We start from the raw sequence: 21,612 nt of genomic DNA, 5'->3' as shown, positions 1-21,612 counted from the left end.
TGCTGAACAACCTAGGAGGCACAGGAAAGCCCCACCCCTAGCCCCACCCTCCCAACAAAGCACCGTCCATCTCAACATGCTGGTGGTTCCTAGGCTGAAGAACCTGACCTGGCCGGTGTGGCTGCGAGGCTGCATATCTGAATCACCTGGGGAGCGCTGGCAGGTTCCTGGCTCCCTCCAGCACTCCCCAGACCAGTTCAATTGGGATCCTCAGGGATGGGGCCCGGGCCGGTTCCATGTGAGCCTCGTTTTGAAGATTGAGGCCCGCCCATTTCCTCCTGGGCCGGAAGTCCTGCCCCCACCAAGGTCCACGCCAAAGACCAATCACAGAGCCCGGGCTGGCAGAAGACGTCGTCTTATTGGAGGGTTCGTGCGCACGCGGGCCTCACAAGCGCACGCCATCCCAGTCTCCGGGGGGGTGAGTACAGCTCTCCTGTCTGCTTCTCTGTCCCGCCTCTGGCGTCCGTCGCAATTACTGGTTGAGTTTCTACCACGGAACGTTGCTCATTTTAGTGGCTGGCGGGAGACTTCTGGAAGGTGTTTTGAGGTCCTAACGCTGAGCCCCCCCCCTCTTTATAAGGACGAGAAAAAGCGATTTGGAGGGGGCAGCTGCCAGTGGTTTTTGTCTGTAATTTTTTCCTGGTGTTATTTTTAAGTGTTGCATGCGGGTTGGCTTTCTCTCTTGCAAAATCCCCCCGTTGTAAGTGTACAGTGAGCCCTAGCTGACTCAAGGTTGTGCAACTGTCATAATAACCCAATTTCAGAACGTTTGCATGCCCCCAAAGAGACCCCTCAGGCCCCCCTGCCCTGTGTTTGCCCTCTGCTGTGGTTCTGAGCAGGGCTTACTCAGTCTTTCATCTATAATTTGGGATGGCATCCGCCCCTGAGCTCAAAGGTGGATGCACGTGTCACCGTCATGAAGGGGGAGCGACAGTGACGTGGTCGTGGCTTTACCTATTGGTATTTCCCCCAGGATGCCTGTGGTGACGGAGCACTGGAGGACACTACTGCTGCTAGTGAGGAAGGGAGACTTGAGCGATGCTATAGTTCGAGGCTGCCTCCTATGGCTTCTTCTTAGCCGGTGCCTTCACTTTTCTTTTGCTTTTCGCAGCAGAGCCTCCCAGGCTTGTGTCGGCTCAGCTTTTAAGTTTACTAGCCTAGGTCTTCAACCTCACATGACCCACACCTGTGTGAAATAGAGAATTGCTCTCTTTTCAGGGAAAATCCTTTCACCTAGAGTTCCTTTGGGTGGGCTACATCATCAACATTTTTTTTTTTTCAGTCTTTCTAGGGCCGCATCCATAGCATACAGAGGTTCCCAGCCTAGGGGTCTAACCAGAGCTGTTGCCCCCGGCCTACACCACAGCCACAGCAATGTGGGATCTGAGCCTTGTCTGCAACCTACACCACAGCTCACGGGAACGCTGGATCTTTAACCCACTGAGCAAGGCCAGGGATGTACCCCGCAACTTCATGGTTCCTCGTCAGATTCGTTTCCAATGCACCACGATGGGAACTCCTCATTTTATTAACTCATCTAACAAGGCTACCTCTCTAGTCTCTCTTGCTGTTTTTCTCTTTAGAGCTGCCCCTGTGGCATATGATAGGGCAGGTTCCAGGCAGGGGGATAAATCCCAGCTGCAGGTGCAGGCCCACACCACAGGCACATCAGATCCGAGCTGCATCTGTGACCTACACTGCAGCTTGTGGCAATTCTGGATCCTGAACCCACGGAACGTGGCCAGGGCCTAAACCTCTCCATCCTCAGGGATACTGGGTTGTGTTCTTAGCTCATTGAGCCCCAGTGGGAACTCCCTCTCCAGTCCCTCTTTGAGCTGCTGCCTCCCGCTTTTTCCTGGTACTCATTCATCCTGGGCGAGAGCAACGCTTTGATGGTGGTACTGGAGGGAATTGCCTAAGCGCGAGTGCTTCTGCAGCTGTGGCCACAAGCCACGCTCACTCAGGCAAGGAGCCTCTGTGTTCCTGGCATCCCAGGGCTCAGGTGTGGCACTTGGCTGAACAGGAATAGAAACCAGAAATGAAGCGACTTAGCCTGTTCCTTGAGCCGGGTCAGCGTAGAAACCTGAGGGTTGACGACACGCTCCCCTCTGGGAAATTTCTGAAACGTCTCTGTTCGTTCTTAGCCCTTCGTCCAAAACCACAAGTTCCTCTTTTGTTTGCTTCTGACTTTGTTTGGGTTTTTGCATTTAACATCTCTTTCAAGGAATTAAGCTCCATCTCGTGGATGGTCCGGAGAGCTCCCTCCGAGAACCATCTGATCCTGAGGTTTCCCCTGCTCGTCTTCCCGCGTGGCTCTGAGGGCGTTTTGTACTGACCTACCTTGTTCAGGAAGTGAGCCGTTCTTAGTGCCATCCTAGCTGGTCATCTTGTGGTTAGAAAGAAATGATCAGTGCCTAAGCAGCGCTCTGGGTAGAAAGAGAGGGCCACCTCCTGCCTTTGTTTTTTTGTTTTTTACAGTCACACCCCCGGCATGTGGAAGTTTGTGGGCCCAGAGATTGAGTTCGAGCCGCAGCTGTTGCAATGCCGAATCCTTTAACTCACTACACGGGGCCAGGGATTGGACCTGCACCCCTGCAGAGACCTGAGCTGCTGCCCTCAGGTTCTTAATCCACAGTGCCATGGTGGGAACTCCCTGCCTACCTTAACGGCCTGCTTCACATTGGTTTTCTGTTTGCTCTGTCTTAAGGTGCAAACCTTTTTCCCTGCTCACTCTCTGTATCTAGAATTCTGTCAGACGTAATTCTTCCTAGCTTCTGTGGACTTGCCGAGGAGCTTCACCTGGGTGCTCTTAAACCTGCAACCTGGGTTCTCACTTTCCCCAGGAGGTTTCTAGGAAGAGCTGTATATGCCTCCAGGTCCTCTTCACTCCTGTGTAACTGGTTCACTCAGTCTGGCTTCTCACCTCATCACCGACCACCTTCCTGAAACTGAAACTGTATCCTATCCTACAGACGTCGTGTGGTCCCTTTTGACGACTTGCTATGCCTGGGCGACTCAATTCCCCCCCCCCCTTTTTTTTAACTTGTTTTTTTAATTTTTAGGGCTGCACTGGTAGCATAAGGAGGTTCCCAGGCAAGGGGTCCAATCGGAGCTGTAGCCGCCAGCCTACACCACAGCCACAGCAACAGCAGATCTGAGCTGAGTCTGTGACCTACACCACAGCTCATGGCAACGCTGGATCCTTAACCCCTCAGCAAGGCCAGGGATCAATCCTCAAGGATCCTAGTCGGATTCGTTTCTGCTGAGTCATAACAGGAACTTCATCCCTGTTGTTCTTTTTTCTTTACAAAACCAAGTGCGTATTGATGAGACAGCATTGCAAACAGGACAATAACAGGGTAAAATCATCCATGGCAGGGAAACTCGAACACAACCCTTGGGTTTTGAGGGTGTACGTGCTTCTGGAACTTGGCCGTTGGAGGAGGTTATGGGAGGTGATGGTAGGTCTTGCTGCAGTGGGCACATCATTTGCTTGTTCTCATTTTTGGTTACTGTGCTCTTGGGACTTGGCATTGTAGCGTAAACACTGAGTCTTAGGTGTCATGTGATGATCATGAGCCGTTTCCGTACATGGTAACGTCTTGCATCATAAAGCTGCCGGGATGCAGTGTTGCCCGGGTGCTTTGTAAACGGTTGATTTTTCATCTTGCGGCTCATCCCCAGTGTGGCCCCTTGAATGCACGAAGAGGGAAGCTTTTTGTTTTTACTTGTTTGATTGACATGTGCCGGCGATGGAGAACACAGGTGCGTGAGTTCAACTCCGCGATGTGTGAGAATGTGCGGACTTGGGCCTTGGTTTCCCCAGGGCCACGGCCCTTAAATGAGCCTTAACCACAGTCACCTGGAATGTTGGTTACACCGTGGTGTTCTGGGCCCATTGCCGGAGTTGCTGATTCTGAAGGTCTGGGGTAGGGCTTGAGAACCGGTGTTTCCTAATGCCACTGGGTGGCAGCCACCTGGGTGGAGCTGGAGCCTCTCAAACTAAGTGAAGTGAGTCAGAAAGAGAAAGACAAATACCATATGGTAGCACTTATGTCTGGAATCTAATACGTGGCACAAAGGAACCTTTCCACAGAAAAGAAATGCATAGACTTGGAGAACAGGCTTGGGGTTGCCAAGGGGGAGGGAGTGGACTGGGAATCTGGGGTTAATAGAGGCAAACTGTTGCCTTAGGAATGGGCAAGCAGTAGATCCTGCTGTGTGGCCCTGGGAACTAGATCTAGTCACTTAGGATGGAGCATGATAATGTGAGAAAAAAGAATGTATGTATATATGTGTGTGTGTGTGTGTGTGACTGGGTCACTTGTGCTGAACTGCAGAAAATGGACAGAACACTGTAAACCAGCTATAATAGAAACAATACAAAATCATTGAAAAAAGGTTAAAAAAAAGAATCTGCATTTGCACAAGTCCCCTGATCAGGCTGCTGGTCCGGGAGCCACACGTGGAGACCGACTGCTCTAAGCCTCAGATTCATCATACAAAGCGTAGATAATAGGATTTACCAGTAAGATGGTTGCAGGAAATGGAGGTGGCCTGTGGGAGAGCGTGTAATAGTGGCTGCACCGGGTAGATGCTCGGATGTTGACGGTCATAATACCGTCAGAACAGACGGGGACTACAGGGAGTTCCCATGGTGGCTCGGTGGCTAAGGAACCTGACTCGTATCCATGAGGATGTGGGTTTGAACTGTGGCCTTGCGCAGTGGGTTAAGGATCCGGCATTGCCATGAATGGTGGTGTAGGTTGCAGACGCGGCTCAGATCCTGAGTTGCTGTGGCTGTGGTGTAGACCAGTAGCTATAGCTCTGATTCAGCCCCTAGCCTGGGAGCCTCCATATGCTGTGGGTGCGACCCTAAAAAGACAAACGAAAAAACCCCCACAAAAAACCCAAACCAGGGATTACAAAAAACGTAAAGGAGATTATCCGGGTCAAAGGGGTTACACTTACTTATTTTTTTTGTCTTTTTGTCTTTGTTAGGGCTGTACTCGAGGCATATGGAGATTCCCAGGCCAGGGGGCTAATTGGAGGCGTAGCCACCAGCCTACGCCAGAGCCACAGCAACTCAGGATCCGAGCTGCTTCTGCGACCTGCACCACAGCTCATGGCAATGCTGGATCCCTGACTCACTGAGCAAGGCCAGGGATCAAACCCGCAACCTCATGGTTCCTAGTTGGATTTGTTAACCACTGAGCCGCGATGGAAATTCCAGGGGGTTATGTTTATAAAGTGAATGTTTCACACAGTCATATTTTATCCTCTGTGTAAATTCTTTTTTTTTTCTTTTTTTCTTTTTTTTTTTTTTGCTTTTTTAGGGCTGCACTGTGGCATTTGAAAGTCCCCAGGCTAGGGACCAAATCAGAGCTGCAGCTGCCAGCCTTCTGTTGCAGCTTTCGGCAACACCAGATACTTAACCCCCAGAGCCAGGCCAGGGATTGAACCCACATCCTGATGGATACTAGTTGGGTTCTTCACCTGCTGAGCCACAACGAGAACTCCCAATGCTACTTAATTTTTAAAAATAGGAGTTCCTGTCGTGGCACAGTGGTTAACGAATCCGACTAGGAACCATGAGGTTGTGTGTTCGATCCCTGGCCTTGCTCAGTGGGTTAAGGATCTGGCGTTCCCGTGAGCTGTGGTGTAGGTCGCAGACTCGCCTCAGGTCCCGAGTTGCTGTGACTGTGGCGCAGGCCGGCAGCTACAGCTCCGATTGGACCCCTAGCCTGGGAACCTCCATATGCTGTGGGAGCGGCCCTAGAAAAGGCAAAAAGACAAAAAAAAAAAAAAAAAAGATTGTGCATTTGTTTGTGTATAAATAACTCTCTGGGAGGTTAGACATGATAACACTGACAGTCGTAATTAATCATACTCTGGTGATTACCCACGTACATTTCTGCATACAGTCACACCAACACGTAATCACTAACCAGGCCAGCAGACGACTTTCCCAGCACCACAGGTGTTGACTGTCATCCTTGAGGTGTCGGGGAAAGACAGCCACTCTTGTGACAATTGCCACCATAGGTGAGTTGTGCTTGTTAGGAACTTTGTATAAATGGAATCCATTCTATTTCAGGGCTCTTACTGTATAGTTTGACAGCGATAGTTGGGGAGCATGAAGAATAAAGGTTCTGTGAGCAGGTGAGCATGCATCTTCTGTAAACTTCAGCCCTGATGCCTGTGGGGTTTCTGACCGGAGGTGAGATTGCTGTGTCATAGCGTGTGCACCTGGCCAGCTGCAGGGAAAAGCACCGTCACGGTGGGCAGTGGAGTGTTTGCTCAACTTAGCTCTTGTCAGCAATGGGAATGTTGAAACTGCTGCTTCATTGGGTGCAGCAGGGCTCATGCCTGTCTTCAGTTTTAACCATTCTGGTAGGAGCGTCATTTTCTGTTAATGGTCTTCTAAATTCGCATTTCTCTGAGGTGGAATCTTTCAGTATGCTTTTTGGCTATTTGGGCATTTCTTTTTTTTTTTTTGAAATGCCTTTTCCAAGTCTTTTGATTGCTTTTTGTCTTTTTGTTCATTTTTAAAAACAGTTGAATTGTTTTATTCTTCTATTTTTATGCACTTGTCTTTAATATTCTTTTCTGTTAGGATTCATCAGAGGATGCTGACTATTTTTCTCTGTGCTACACAACAAGGACCTTGTTGTTTCAATTCCTTTTCCTTGAGTTTTATCTTATTTTCATAGGCCCAGGAGGGAGAAATACTCCTTTGCCCTTCTAGGTTCTTCTGACTAGTCTAGGAATTGAGGTAACATGAGAGAGATTAACAAGAGGAAGTCAAACAACTGTTCTCAAAGGTATTCGTGGGAAAGATGCAGCAAGACTAAGTAACTTGCCCAAATGGCCACATCTCGACATTTCTGGTGATGGCTCTGTTCCCAGAATAGACTCTTTTTGTGAGGATTTTTAGGCAGTTAAGGAGAAAGGCAAAAGTTTTTTCCCAAGTCTTTTGGGTCTCAGTTGTTTTCAGCCTCAAAATAATGCACATGACAAAGAGACATCTAGGAGGTGGCAAGTTTTGCTTCCCTGTAATGGAAACTGTTGAACAGTTTGGAAAGAGCTGATACTGTGATACAGAGCCTTCCAACCCATGAATGCTACCTCTCCATTTAAAAAAAATTTGGGGGTGTTTTTTCAGCTTTAACCTGTTTTTTTCATTTATGATTTTTATTTTTGCCATTATAGCTGGTTTATAGTGTTCAATTTTCTGCTGTACAGCAAGGTGACCCAGTTACACATACATGTATATATTCTTTTTTCTCCCATTATCATGCTCCACCATAAGTGACCAGACATAGTTCCCAGTGCTACACAGCAGGCTCTCATTGCTCATCCATTCCAAAGGCAAGAGTTTGTATCTGTTAACCCCAAATTCCCAATCCATCCCATTCCCTCCCTTCTCCCTTGGCAACCACAAGTCTTTTCTCCATGTCCATGATTTTCTTTTCTGTGGAAAGGTTCATTTGAGCCGTATATTAGATTCCAGATGTAAGTGATACCGTATGGTGTTTCTTTCTGACTTCACTCAGTATGAGAGGCTCCAGTTCATCCATGTTGCCGCAAATGGCATTATTTTGTTCTTTTTTATAGTAGTATTCCATTATATATATATATATATATATATACATATACACGTGTATATATATACACATACACCACATCTTCCTAATCCAATCATCTGTTGATGGACATTTGGGTTGTGTCCATGTCTTGGCTATCGTGATTAGTGCTGCAATGAACATGTGGGTGCATGTGTCTTTTTTAAGGAAAGTTTTGTCTGGATAAATGCCTAAGAGTGGGATTGCTGGGTCATATGGTAGTTCTATGTATAGATTTCTAAGGTACCTCCATACTGTTCTCCATAGTGATTGTACCAGCTTACATTCCCACCAACAGTGCAGGAGGGTTCTCTTTTCTCCACACCCCCTCCAGCACTTGTTATTTGTGGACTTATTCATGATGACCATTCTGACTGGAGTGAGGTGGTACCTCATGGTAGTTTTGATTTGCATTTCTCTAATAATCATGATGTTGAGCATTTTTTTCATGTGCTTGCCGGCCATTTGTATCTTTTCCTTGGAGAAATGTCTATTCAGGTCTTTTGCCCATTTTTAAATTAGGTTGTTGGCTTTTTTTGCTGTTGAGTTGTATTAATTGTTTGTATATTTTAGAGATTAAGCCCTTGTCAGTTGCGTCATTTGAAACCATTTTCTCCCATTCTGTAAGTTGTCTTTTTGTTTTCTTTATGGTTTCCTTTGCTGTGCAAAAGCTTGTCAGTTTGATTAGGTCGCATTGGTTTATTTTTGCTTTTACTTCTGTTGCTTTGGGAGACTGACCTGAGAAAACATTTGTAAGGTTGATAGCAGAGAAGGTTTTGCCGATGTTCCCTTCTAGGGGTTTAATGATGTCTTGGCTTAAATTTAAGTCTTTAAGCCATTTTGAGTTTATTTTTGTGCATGGTGTGAGTGTGTGTTCAGTTTCACTGATTTACATGCAGCTGTCCAGTTTTCCCAGCAACACTTGCTGAAAAGATTGTCTTTTTTCATACTGTATTTTTGCCTCCCTTGTCAAAGATGAATTGACCATAGGTGTCAGGGTTTATTTCTGGGTTCTCTATTCTGTTCCATTGGTTTGTCTGTTTTGGTACCAGTACCACACTGTCTTGATGACTGTGGCTTTGTAATATTGCCTGAAGTCTGGGAGAGTTATGCCTCCTGCTTGGTTTTTGTTCTTCAGAATTGCTTTGGCAATTCTGGGTCTTTTATGGTTCCATATAAAATTTTGGATTGTTTGTTCCAGTTTGGTGAAAAACGTCATGGGTCGTTTGATGGGGATTGCATTGAGTCTGTAGACTGCTTTGGGTAGTATGGCCATTTTTGCAGTATTAATTTTTCCAACCCAGGAGCATGGAATATCTTTCCATTTCTTTGTATCTTCTTTGATTTCCTTGATGAATGTTTTCCAGTTCTCAGCATATAAGTCTTTCACCTCCTTGATGAGGTTTATTCCCAGGTATTTTTTTTTTTTGGGTGCAATTTTAAAAGGTATTGTATTTTTGTGTCCCTTTTTCTAATATTTCATTGTTAGTGTACAGAAATGTGATGGAATTCTGAATGTTAATCTTATATCCTGCTACTTTGCTGAATTTGTTGATCAGTTCAGGTAGTTTTTGGGTTGAGTCCTTAGGGTTTTCTACATATAGTATCATGTCATCTGCATACAGTCACAGTTTTACCTCTTCTCTTCCAGTTTGGATGCCTTTTATTTCTTTTGTTTGTCTGATTGCCACGGCTAGGACTTCCAATACTGTGTTGCGTAACAGTGGTTAGAATGGGCATCCTTGTCTTGTTCCAGATTTTAGTGGGAAGGCTTTCAGCTTTTCTCCCTTGAGTATTTGCTGTGGGCTGTTTTTTTCTTAAAATTTTTTTGTGGAAGTATAGTTGGTTTACAATGCTTTTTTGGCTTTTTTTCTAGGGCCGCTTCCATGGTATATGGAGGTTCCGAGGCTAGGGGTCCAATCAGAGCTATAGCCACCGGCCTACGCCAGAGCCACAGCAACTTGGGATCTGAGCTGTGTCTGTGCCCTACACCGCAGCTCACGGCAATGGCAGATCGATCTCTGGCCTCGCTCAATGGGTTAACTAACCCACAACCTCATGGTTCCTAGTCAGATTCCTTAACCAATGAGCCAGGACAGGAACTCCTGGTTTACAGTGTTAACTTCTGTAGAGCAAAGTGATGCAGATAGATACACACATCATAATATAACAATGTAAAAAAGTGTGTCACAGAATATAGAATATAGTTGCATGTGCGGTAGAGTAGGACCTTGTTAATATCATTCTGTGTAGAATAGTTTGCATCTGCTAATCCCTCAACTCTCACTCCATCGTTTTCTCATCCTTGGCAACCACAGGGCTGCTCTCCATGTTCGTGAGTCAAACTGTTTCTGTTCTGTAGATCGTACATTCGTGCCATATTTTAGATTCCCCATGTAAGTGATGTCAGAAGGTATTGGGCTTTGTCTTTCTGACTGAATTCGTATGCTCGTCTCTGGGACCATCCATGTTGCTGCAAATGGCTTTATATCCTTTTTATGGCTCAGTAACTTCCATTATATGTATGTATAATCTCCCTCCATTTATTGATTTATACAAAATTGTGTACAATTTGTTACAGTTGCTTTACAATGTTGTGCCAATTTCTGCTGCATAGCAAAGTGACTCAGTTACACATATATGAGAAAAAGTATGTATGTATCTTCTGTCATGTTCTATCCAAAGAGACGGGGTATAGTTCCCTGTGCTATACAGTAGGACCTCATTGCTTCTCCATTCCTTTTTTTATATATGCATTCGATTTCTCATTATCTTCTATGATATTCTGTCAGAAGTGATTGGGTATCGTTGTCCGTGCTCTACAGGAGGACTGCCTTGTTTATCCATTCTGTTTTCTTAATTTTATCCCATTTGATCTGATTTTATTTATTTTTTCATTTTTTTAAAGTATAGTTGATTGATAATGTTGTGTCAATTTCTGCTGTATGGCAAAGTGACCAGGTCTCCCTCCCTCCCTCTTTCACACACACACACACATTTTTTCTCATATTATCTTCTATTGTGTTCTGTCCGAGTGATTGGATATAGTTCCCTGTGCTGTACAGCAGGACCTCATTGCTTATCCATATATTTTTATTTTATTTTTTTTAGGGCTGCACCTGCAGCATATGGAGGTTCCCAACCTCATATCGGAGCTGTAGCCAGTTGCTGGCCTACACCACAGCCACAGCAACACCAGATCTGAGCTGCATCCATGACCTGCACAGCAGCTTGCTATAATGCCAGATTCTTGACCCACTGAGTGAGGCCAGGGATCGAACCTGCCTCCTCATGGATACTAGTTGGGTTCGTAACCTGTTAAGCCACAGCAGGAACTCTGCTTATCTATTCTAAATGTCATAGTTTGCATCCACCAACCCCAAACTCTCAGTCCCTCCCACTCCCTCCGCCTTGCGCTTGGCAACCACAAGTCTGTTGTCCACGTCTGTGGGTCTGTTGTTTCTGGTCTGTAGGTAGGTTCATCTGTTCGATGTTCTAGATTTCAGGTATAAGTGATCGCATAGGTATTGGTCTTTCTATTTCTGACTTAACTTCACTTACTACGAGAATCTCTAGTTCCATCCATGTTGCTGCAGATAGCATTTTCCTCCTTTTTAGGATTGAGCACTATTCCATCGTGTATCTGTATCACAGCTTCTTAATCCATTCCTCTGTGGATGGACATTTAGGTTGTTTACATGTCTTGACTATTGTGAATAGAGCTGCTGTGAATATAGGGGTGCGTGTATCTTTCTGAAGTACAGTTTTGTCCAGATACATGCCCAGGAATGGGATTGCGGGATCATACGGTAATTCATTATTCAGTTTTCTGAGGAAGCTCCATACTGTCTTCCATGGTGGTTGAACCAGTTTCCAGTCCCACCAACAGTGTGAGATGGTCCCCTTTCTCCACACCCTCCTGAGCACTTGTTGTTTGTAGACTTAACTAATGATGGACATTCTGGCTGGTTTGAGGTGGTACCTCATTCTAGTTCTGATCTGCTTTCTCTAATTAGTGATGTTAAGCATTTTTTCATGTGCCTGCTGGCCATCCATATGTCTTTGGAGAAAAGTCTATTTTTGTATTGTACCCATTTTTGATTGGGTCGTTGTTGAATTGTTTTTTTTTTTATTTTATTTTCCCACTGTACAGCAAGGGGATCAAGTTATCCTTACATGTATACATTACAATTACAGTTTTTCCCCCACCATTTCTTCTGTTGCAACATGAGTATCTAGACATAGTTCTCAATGCTATTCAGCGGGATCTCCTTGTAAATCTATTCTAGGTTGTGTCTGATAAGCCCAAGCTCCCGATCCCTCCCACTCCCTCCCCCTCCCATCAGGCAACCACAAGTCTCTTCTCCAAGTCCATGATTTTCTCTTCTGAGGAGATGTTCATTTGTGCTGGATATTAGATTCCAGTTATAAGTGATATCATATGGTATTTGTCTTTGTCTTTCTGGCTCATTTCACTCAGTATGAGATTCTCTAGTTCCATCCATGTTGCTGCAAATGGCATGATGTCATCCTTTTTTATGGCTGAGTAGTATTCCATTGTGTATATATACCACATCTTCCGAATCCAATCATCTGTTGATGGACATTTGGACTGTTTCCATGTCCTGGCTATTGTGAATAGTGCTGCAATGAACATGCAGGTGCATGTGTCTCTTTTAAGTAGAGCTTTGTCCGGATAGATGCCCAAGAGTGGGATTGCAGGGTCATATGGAAGTTCTATGTATAGATTTCTAACGTATCTCCAAACTGTTCTCCATAGTGGCTGTACCAGTTTACATTCCCACCAGCAGTGCAGGAGGGTTCCCTTTTCTCCACACCCCCTCCAGCACTTGTTTTTTGTGGATTTATTAATGATGGCCATTCTGACTGGTGTGAGGGGTATCTCATGGTAGTTTTGATTTGCATTTCTCTTATAATCAGCGATGTTGAGCATTTTTTCATGTGTTTGTTGGCCATCTGTGTATCTTCTTTGGAGAAATGTCTATTCAGGTCTTTTGCCCATTTTTCCATTGATTGATTGGTTTTTTTGCTGTTGAGTTGTATGAATTGCTTATATATTCTAGAGATTAAGCCCTTGTCAGTTGCATCATTTGAAACTATTTTCTCCCATTCTGTAAGTTGTCTTTTTGTTTTCTTTTTGGTTTCCTTTGCTGTGCAAAAGCTTTTCAGTTTGATGAGGTCCCATGGGTTTATTTTTGCTCTAATTTCTATTGCTTTGGGAGACTGACCTGAGAAAATATTCATGATGTTGATGTCAGAGAGTGTTTTGCCTATGTTTTCTTCTAGGAGTTTGATGGTGTCCTGTCGTATATTTAAGTCTTTCAGCCGTTTGGAGTTTATTTTTGTGTCGTTGTTGAATTGTATGAGTTTTGGGTACATTTAGGATATTAGGCCTTTGTAGGCACACCATTTGCAACTATTTTTTCTCCCATTCTGTATTTTTTTTTTTAATCGTTTGCTTTGCTGTGATAAAAGCTTGTACATTTGATTAGGTCTCATTTATTTATTTTAGTTTTTCTTTCTATTGCTTTGGAGACTGACCTAAGCAAACATGTGTACAGTTGACGTCAGAATGTTTTTCCTATGTTCTCTTCTAGGAGTTTGATGGTGTCTTGTCTTACATTTAAGTCTTTCAGCCATTTTGAGTTTTATTTTTGTGCATGGTGTGAGGGTGTGTTCTAGTTTCATTGATTTACATGCGGCTGTCTGGTTTTCCCAGCACCACTTGCTGAAGAGACTGTCTTTTTCCCATTTTATATTCTTGCCTCCTTTGTCAAAGGTGAATTGACGGTAGGTGTCTGGGTTTATTTCTGGGTTCTCTATTCTGTTCCCTTGGTCTGTATGTCTTGGTACCAGTACCACACTGTCTCGATTACTGTAGCTTTGTAGTATTGTCTGCAGTTGGGGAGAATTATGCCTCCTGCTTTGGTGTTTGTTTTCTTTTTTCTCAGAATTGCTTTGGCAATTCTTGATGGTTCTGTATAAATGTTGGGGTTATCTAGTTCTGTGAAAAGTGTCAGGGGTAATGTGATGGGGATAGCATTAATTTTGTAGATGGCTTTGTGTAGCATGGCCATTTTTACAGTACTCTTCCAGTCCAGGTGCATGGGGTATCTTTCTGTTTCTTTGAATCTTCTTTAATTTCCTTCATTAATATCTTACAGTTTTCAGTGTGTAAGTCGTTTACCCCCTTGGTCAGGTGTTTTCCTAGATTTTTTTTGGTACAGTTTTAAGAGATACTGTTTTTTTTTTTTTAATACTCATCTTCTATAATATTATTGTTAGTATACAGAAATGCAGCTGATGTCTGAATGTTAATCTTGTATCCTGCTACTTTGCTGAATTGGTTGATCAGTTCATGCAGTTTTTGTGTGGTGTCCTTAGGGTTTTCTATATATAGTATGTCATCTGCATAGAGTGCCAGTTTTACCTCTTCTCTTCCAATTTGGGTATTTTTTCTTTCTTTGTCTGACTGCTGTGGCTAGGACTTCAAGTACTAAGTTGAATAACAGTGGTGAGGGTGGGCATCCTTGTTGTGTTCCAGACTTGAGTGGAAAGGCTTTCAGCTTTTCTCCATTGAGTATTATATTGGCTGTGGGTTTGTCATAAATGGCTTTTATTTGAGATAGGTTTCCTCTGTACCCACTTTGGTAAGAGTTGTATCAGGAATAGATGTTGAATTTTGTCAAAATAGCTTTTCCACATCTGTTGAGATCATGTGATTTTTGCCTTTGCTTTTATTAATATGGTGTATGACTTTGACTTGCATATGTTGAACCACCCTTGTGAACTTGGGGTGAATCTTACTTGGTCGAGGTGTTAGGATCCTTAGAATGTGTTGTTAGATTCAGTTTGCTGAAGATTGGTAAATTTCTGCAACTATAATCATCAAAGATACTGACCTGTAATTTTGTTTTTTTGGTAGTACCTTTTCCTGGTTTTGGTATTAGGGTGATGGTGGCTTCCAAGAATGTTTTGGGGAGTGTTCCTTCTTCAGTCTTTAGAAAGAATTTAAGAAGAATGGGTATAAGGGTTTTTTGTTTGTTTGTTTTTGCTATTTTAGGGCTGCACCCACAGCATATGGAGGTTCCCAGGCTAGGGGTCAGGTCGGAGCTGTAGCTACCAGCCTAAGCCACAGCAACATGGGATCAGAGCCATATATGCAACCTACACCACAGCTCACGCAGCGTCAGATCCTTAACTGAGTGAGGCCAGGACCGAACCGCATCCTCCTGGTTCTTGTTAATGCCTGAGCCAGGAACAGAATTCCATAAGTTGTTCTTGATTTGGAAGAATTTGTCTGTGAAGCTATCTGGTCCTGGACTTGGATTCGTAGAGAGGTTTTTTTAATTTTTTATTATCACATACATATTCATTCGTACAGTGATCAGTCTGTTTTATGTGACCTGTTTCTTCTTGATTCAGTTTGGGCAGGCTCTATGTTTCTACAAAAGTTGTCCATTTCTCCTAGGTTGTCAAATTTGTTGGCATGCAATTGTTGATAATGTTCTGGTGTTTTTTTGTTTTTTGTTTTTTTTCGTATTTCTGCAGTATTGATTGAGATTTCTCCTTTGTCATTTCCTGTTTTGTTTGGTTTTTTCCTCTCTTCTTGTTGAGTCTGGCCAGAGGTTTTTCAATTTTGTTTATTACCCTTGCAAAGAACCAGCTCTTGGTTTTATTGCTATTTTTTTCATTATTTTTGAAGTTTCTATTTTACTGGTTGCCTCTGCTCTTTATGATTGCCTTCCTTCTGCTACTTTAGGTTTTGTTTATTCTTTTTCTAATTATTTTGGGTGGTAGATGAGATTGTTGATTTCAAATATATATATATATATATATATATATATATATATATATATATATATATATATATATTTTTTTTTTTTTTGGCCGTTTCTAGGGCCACTCCTGCGGCATATGGAGGTTCCCAGGGTAGGGAGCGAATCGGAGCTGTAGCTGCTGGCCTACGCCAGGGCCACAGCAACGCAGGATCCGAGCTGTGTCTGCGACCTACACCACACCTCACAGCAACGCCAGATCCTTAACCCACTGAGCAAGGCCAGGGATCGAACCCACAACCTCATGGTTCCTAGTCGGATTTGTCAACTGCTGAGCCACGATGGGAACTCCTCAAATGTTTCTTCTTTGAGGAAGGCTTGTATTGCTATAAACTTCCCTCTAAGAACTGCTTTTGGGGTGTCCCAAGTATTTTGTATGGTTGTTATTTGTCATTTGTCTCAAGGTACTTTTTAATATACTTTTTGATTGCCTTGTTGACCCACTGGCTTTGTAGTAGTATGTTGTTTAGTTTCCTTGCAGTCAGCTTTTTTCTCATTTATTTTCTTGTGGTTGGCTTCTAGTTTCATGCCATGGTGGTCAGAAGATGCTTGAAATAAATGCTATACTCTTAAATGGGTTGAGGTTAGTTTTTTGCCTCAGTATTAGTTCAGTTTTAGAGAATGTTCCATGTGCACTTGAAAAATAAAGTATATTCTGATTTTTGATGTCATGCCCCGAAAATATCAATTAAATCTAACTGTTGTGTCTCTCACGATCTCTGTTGCCTTAGTCACTTTCAGTCGAGAGGATCCGTGCATTGATGTGAGAGGGGTGTTAAAATCTCCTCTGTTCCCATCAATTTCTCATCTTCGCGTCTGTTGGTATTTGTTGAATGTATTTTCGTGCTCCTATACTGGGGCCATATACATTGATGAGGGTCACATCCTCTTCTTGAATTGACCCTTTTATCATGAATTAGTCTTTATCTTTATGGCCTTTGTTTTAAAGTCTGTTTTGTCCAACAGGAGTACACATTAAGCAGTCGCATATGGGGAATGACTGCTTAACGTGTGTGAGGTATCTGTGTGGGGTGATGAGTCTTGGCACTAAATTGTGGTGGTTGGTTGTGCCACGTTGTGCGTGTTTTCAGCACCATCGAGTCGTACATGCTAAGATGGTAAAATACACGTAATATTCTTAACCATATAAAAACAAGCATATTTAAGAATCAAGACTATTTTCAGGTGTCTTTATCTGCAATAAGGTCTAATCAAGGAAGCGCAGATAACCCTGTGGGTGCGCTTTCACCCATGTGACTTGAATGAAATGTGGAGAGGAGTTCCCAGTGTGGCACAGGGGGATCTGCGGTATCTCTGGAGTGCTGGGGTGCAAGTTTGATTCCTGGCCTGGCACCGTGGGTTAGGGATCCAGCGCTACTGCAGCTGTGGCATGGGTCAGGTACTCCATATGCTTCAGAGCGGCCAAAAAAGAAGGGAAAAAATAATGAAATACACACATTGTGAAGGAGAGAGAACCCGCAGCTGGGGGAGGCCAGGGGAGACCTGGAGGGTGGAAAACCCGGGTGGAGAACTGCTGGATGAGAGGCTGGGGGTTTGGTAGTGTGTATGAGAATCCTCCTTTTCCCGATTCTCCTCATTTCTGGTGAAGGGGAGCAAGAGTGCCACCCCCAAGATGTCTCGTTGGCATGCAGATGATGGAAAGCTGAAAAGAATCAAGGCCCGAAGGAATCAGGAAGCAGCCGTGACTCCCTCTTGGCTTTGTAAATAAGTTAGATCATGGGGTAGAGACATCCGCAGAGGCAAAGAGCAGGGGGCTGGGTGTGGCGGGAGAACCTCGGCAGAGCCCAGACGCCAGCGTCTGCTCCCGCCCAGTGTCTCTGCAGGGTCCAGGAAGCAGGTGTTGACCAAACCCTTTATTCCCCATCTCTGTGTATATTTACTTCCTCCCCTTATGAAGTCCCACGTCACCACCACTCAGAGCCCCCTTCTTCTCTAGCTGGAGATGGTATTGAAGGCGAGGGGTTAGTTGTCCTGGGTCCCCCGCGTGTCCATGTTGTTAAACTTCTGTTGGATTTCTCTTGTTCGTACCCTGTCAATTTTAATTCTTAGCACAGTCAGAAGGACCCAGAGGGGTAGAAGGACTTTTCTTCTTTTCTGACCTTGGTCCTTTATAATATATATTTCTCTAGCTGAGCATAGTCCCTGATGCCCCGACTCTCTCCCATTGCTTATCAGTGTAGGTGAAGAGGAGAGAGAGAGACGGAGAAACACAATGGAGGAAACGTCTTCTCTTTGCAACCATACGTTTTGGCCAAGCGATGGTGGTTTCCACTACAACAACATCGCCCATAGAAGCCAGAAGTTGATAACGTACTTGAACCCCACAATACCCACACAGCCAATGCCACTGACCGTGGTCCTGCACGGTCCTGCTGGCGTCGGGAAAACCACAGTGGCAAAGAAGCTGATGCTGGACTGGACCCAGGACGGCCTGGCCCAGGCCGTCCACTCCGCCTTCTATCTCAGCTGCAAGGACCTCAGCCACAGGGGGACGTGCACGTTTGCAGAGCTGATCGCCGCGGCCCAGCCGGGTGCGCGGGAGGCCGTTCCGCAGCTCCCGGCCCGAGCCCAGGAGATCCTGCTCGTCGTCGACGGCTTCGAGGAGCTGCGGGTGCCCTCGGGGGCCCTCGTCCGTGACCTGTGTGGCGACTGGAAGCAGCCGAAGCCGGTGGCCGTCCTCCTGGGGAGTCTGCTGAGGAGGAAGATGCTGCCCAGGGCCACGCTGGTGATCACCACGCGCCCGGGGGCCCTGCGAGAGCTGCGGCTCCTGGCGGAACAGCCGCTCTTCGTGGAGATCGAGGGCTTCCTGGAGCCGGACAAGAAGGCCTACTTCCTGGAGCACTTCGGGGAGGAGAGGCAGGCCCTGCGAGCTTTCGCCCTGATGAAGGGCAACGCGGCGCTGTTCCGGCTGGGCTCTGCCCCCGCCGTGTGCCGGATTGTCTGCACCTGTCTGAAGGCGCAGATGGAGGGCGGCGAGGACCCCGCCTCGACCTGCCAGACCACCACGTCGCTGTTCCTGCGCTTCCTCTGCAGCCAGTTCGCCCCGGCTCCCGGCGCCTGCCCCCATCCGCGCCTCCAGGCTGCGCTGAGGGCCGCGTGTCTCCTGGCCGCCGAGGGCGCGTGGACACAGACGTCTGTGTTCGACGGGGACGACCTCGGGAGGCTCGGGCTCACGCCGTCAGCCCTCTGTCCTTTCCTGGACAAGCAGATTCTCCAGAAGAACGGCGACTGTGGGGGCTGCTACTCTTTCGTCCACCTCAGCGTCCAGCAGTTGCTCGCGGCCATGGTCTACGTCCTGGAGACGGAGGAGGAGGAGGCGGCGGCAGGAGGCGAGGCAGGGGGCTGCACATGGGACATTGGGGATGTGCAGAAGCTGCTGTCCAAGGAGGAGAGACGAAAGAACCCCGACCTGACCCGCGTGGGGTCCTTCTTGTTCGGCCTCCTGAACGAAGAGAGAGCCCGGGAGCTGGAGACCACTTTCGGCTGCCGAGTGTCCGGGGCGGTCAGGCGGGAATTACTCAAGTGCAGGTCCGAGTCCGATGGGAACGGACCTTTCTCCTCGATGATGGACACAAAGGAGATGCTGCACTGTCTTCACGAATCGCAGGAGGAGCAGCTGGTGAAGGACGCCATGGCCCACGTCCCGGAGATTGCTGTTCACCTGACCAGTGCGTTTGAAATGGTGGAGGCTTCGTTCTGCCTCAAGCACTGTCAGGACCTGCGGAAGATTTCCCTGCAGGTCGGCAAGAGGATATTCCTGGAGAATGATGCTGACGCTGAGGTTGACAGGTAAGGCATGTCATTTTCGCTTTACTAGTTGGCCCATTTCTAGCCTCATCTCGTGCTGTGTTGGGAAGAGGGCAGAATTTCCTCCTTGTCCCTGTGGCTTAGGGTCAGAATTCTCTTCTTGCTGAAATTTTTTCCTGCCAACTCACTGTTAAAGGTGGGAAAAATGGTGTTGAGACAGGAATGGGGCCTGTGGATTGGAACCTTGTTTTGTTTTAATGTTAGCGTTTACACGTGCATACTGGGCCCAGGGCACGTGAGAGATGACCCGGAGTTTTCCTCCTGCCTATTCTTGAAAAACTGTGCTTTAAACTGTAGTCACCATGCTACACATCAGACCCCAGGACTTGATGGTCTTACAACCGGATGTTTTTACCTTTGATCAGCTCCCTCATTTCAGCGCCACCCCCAGGCCACCCCAGCCTCTGACAGACACCAGCCTGCTTCAGTCTGTTTTCTGTATCCATGAGATCCTATACAACATATAATTAATGAGATTATGTAACATTGGTCTTCTGTGTTGGACTTGTTTAAGGTAGCGTGGTACCCTCAAGATCCATCCATGCTGTTGCAGATGGCGGCATTTCCTCTTTTATGGCTAAATAATATGCCATTGAGTGTATATATACACACCATAGTTTCTGTCATTCCTCCCTCAGTGGACACTTAGGGAAACAACCAGTCTGGGTTATTGTAGGTGGTGCTGCCGTGAACGTGGTTCATATACCTCTTCAAGATAATGATTTTGTTTTCTTCAGATAAAGACCCAGAAGTGGGATACCTGGATCATGGGGGTAGTTCTGTATTTACATTTATTTACATAATTTACATAATTTTATGTAATTTAATTCATATGATTTGATTTATGATTTGATTTATGATTTGATTTATGATTTGATTATATGATTTGATTATCTATATGATTTAATTTATGATTTAATTTACTTGTTTGTATTATTTGTATTATTTTGACTTTTATTTTTTCCATTATAGCTGGTTTACAGTGTTTTGTCAGTTTTCTACTGAACAAGAGACCGAGTAACACATACATACATACATTTTTTTCCTCCCATCTTGCTTTCTGTAACTCTTCATGCATCAATGGATACTTAAGCTGTTTCTTAATATTTTTAGATATTAACCCCCTGTCAAACATGTGATAAAAACGTTTTTTCCCCAGCCCATGCATTGCCTTCTCATTTTGTTGATGCCTTCTGCAGTGCAGCTTAGTAACAATCCTTGTTACTTTTCCGCATGTGCTTGAGTGGTGCTCGCCTCTGCCCTCCTCCCAGGTCCCAGCACGACCAGCACTCCCTGCAAGTCTGGGCGGATCTTTGCTCTGTGTTCAGTTCAAACGAAAACCTGCTCTTCCTGGACGTGAGGGACAGCGTCCTGAGTCGCTCCTCAGTGAGGATCCTCTGTGAGCAGGTCACCCACGCCACCTGTCACCTGCAGAAAGTCGTGTAAGTGGGAGCCGGTCCTGTGACGTGACCTCCAGGTGTTCTAAACGGGGGAGCAGTGTTGGAACGCTCAGCGAGGCTCAGACCAGTTGGGGGCTCAGAATACAAAGAAACGAAATGGTTGCTTTCTGTAAGTGTGTCTAGTAGGAGAATCTTACTAGGTTGAGTCATTTTTATGAAACTTGGCCAGGAGGTTGGATGTTCCCGTCCATTTGCTACAGGGCATATCAAAAACTCAGCCTCTAGAGAAAAGGCACGTGTGTGTTTGGAGGAGACCTGGGCAGAAGGGGAAATATTCCAGGGAGCAAAAATTTTTATTATTATGTTTAATGATTTTTATTTTTTCCATTACAGCTGGTTTCCAGTGTTGTGTCACTTTTCTGCCCTCCAGCAAAGTGACCCAGTCACACATACGGGGTGACATTCTTTTTCTCACGGTATCCTCTCTCGTGCTGCATCAGAAGTGGCTAGATACAGTTCCCAGGGCTATGAAAGTGTCAGATGTGAAGAATGTTGATGAGGCAGTGATGCATCTATGACTAGTGTGTAGAATGGGGTTGAGAAATTGGTCAGAGTTAAGGTAGGTTGTGGTGGAAGCAAATCCAGATGTAGGTCACCCGGGCAGGTGGCACTTGGCACATGTAGTATGTGTGTAAGTAGGGGTGATTTACAATGTTGTGCCCATCTCTGCTCTGCAGCAGAGTTGACCCCTGTATATATGTTTGTTTTATATATATAGAAATACATAGGTTCTTGCTCTCATTATCTTCCATTGTGTTTTACCCCAAGAGACAGTAGGGGCTCATCGCTTATCCATTCTAAGCATAACAGTTTGCAGCTACTAACCCCAATCTCCCCATC

General features: G+C 45.4%; 1 protein-coding gene across 1 annotated transcript in view; it reads left to right on the top strand.

The window, feature by feature from the left end:
• The window catches only part of NLRP7 (NLR family pyrin domain containing 7), a 38,106-nt gene continuing 16,789 nt past the window's right edge, over positions 296 to 21,612 (top strand). The window contains exons 1-3 of the mRNA XM_021094979.1: positions 296 to 418; positions 17,681 to 19,294; positions 20,584 to 20,754. Of these exons, the coding sequence (XP_020950638.1) occupies positions 17,718 to 19,294; positions 20,584 to 20,754 (1,748 nt within the window). The 5' untranslated portion in view covers positions 296 to 418; positions 17,681 to 17,717. The remainder of the gene's footprint in view (positions 419 to 17,680; positions 19,295 to 20,583; positions 20,755 to 21,612) is intronic.

The sequence above is a fragment of the Sus scrofa genome, chromosome 6 (genome assembly GCF_000003025.6).
Source record: "Sus scrofa isolate TJ Tabasco breed Duroc chromosome 6, Sscrofa11.1, whole genome shotgun sequence".
Taxonomy (NCBI): domain Eukaryota; kingdom Metazoa; phylum Chordata; class Mammalia; order Artiodactyla; family Suidae; genus Sus; species Sus scrofa.
The sequence above is the reverse complement of the archived record's forward strand: the minus strand, read 5'-3'. Positions and strand labels throughout refer to the sequence as shown.